The sequence below is a fragment of the Daldinia childiae genome (genome assembly GCF_008694065.1).
Source record: "Daldinia childiae strain JS-1345 chromosome Unknown Scaffold62, whole genome shotgun sequence".
NCBI lineage: Eukaryota > Fungi > Ascomycota > Sordariomycetes > Xylariales > Hypoxylaceae > Daldinia > Daldinia childiae.
The window spans coordinates 1-671 of NW_022984703.1; the positions used below are offsets into that span (position 1 = coordinate 1).

Consider the following 671-nt stretch of genomic DNA (forward strand, 5'->3'; position numbering starts at 1 on the left):
CATTGTTGTCAAGTGCCTGTGGCCAGCGAAGTTTTGGAAACCCTCAAGTGCTTTTTCGCAGTGTTTCTCCGCTTCTTCTAGCCTTCCGTGAGCTTGAAGCACATTTCCCTTATTGTACGTCACGATAAGATTTAGGAGCTCATCCCGCTCCTCCTTCTTGTTTAGACACTCAGTTGCCCAATCGTACTCCTCGTCAGCTTTGTCATAATTGCCTTGAAGGGCGTGGACAGTGCCTAGGGCGTTCAGAACCAGGGGAAGCAGATTATGGTTAGTCTGTTGGTACCCGTCAAAGGCCCGTTGAAGCATCTGTTCGGACTCTTTGAATTGGCCCTGGTCTCTATGTATGATTCCCATGTCCAGAACCGCAGCAAGGGTTCCTTCATGACATTTACCAAGAGTCGTCTCAGAGCCGTTTAAAGCCTTCGCGCATACCCTTTGAGCCTCTCCTAAGTTGCGTTCTCTCATGTAAAGTGCGGTGAGCTGTTTTGCTGTCTCTATAGTCCTTTTATTAGCAATGCCATGCGCTTTCTCGAGGCCCGAAAGGCCCCAGTTCAGCATCCTGGCTGCATCCTTCAGCTTTCCTTGGTCCTTGTAAACAGCCCCAAGATTGAGCACTGCAGTTGTAGTCGATAAATGGTCACTTCCAACGACCTTGACGTAACCCTGAACGG

General features: G+C 49.5%; 1 protein-coding gene across 1 annotated transcript in view; it reads right to left on the reverse strand.

Moving 5' to 3' along the window:
• Positions 1-671, reverse strand: part of GL218_09622 (Kinesin light chain) — a gene marked incomplete at both ends in the record, with an annotated part of 11,513 nt that continues 10,842 nt past the window's right edge. Inside the window, one exon of the mRNA XM_033586455.1 lies at positions 1-663. Coding sequence (XP_033433754.1) covers positions 1-663 — 663 coding nt within the window. The remainder of the gene's footprint in view (positions 664-671) is intronic.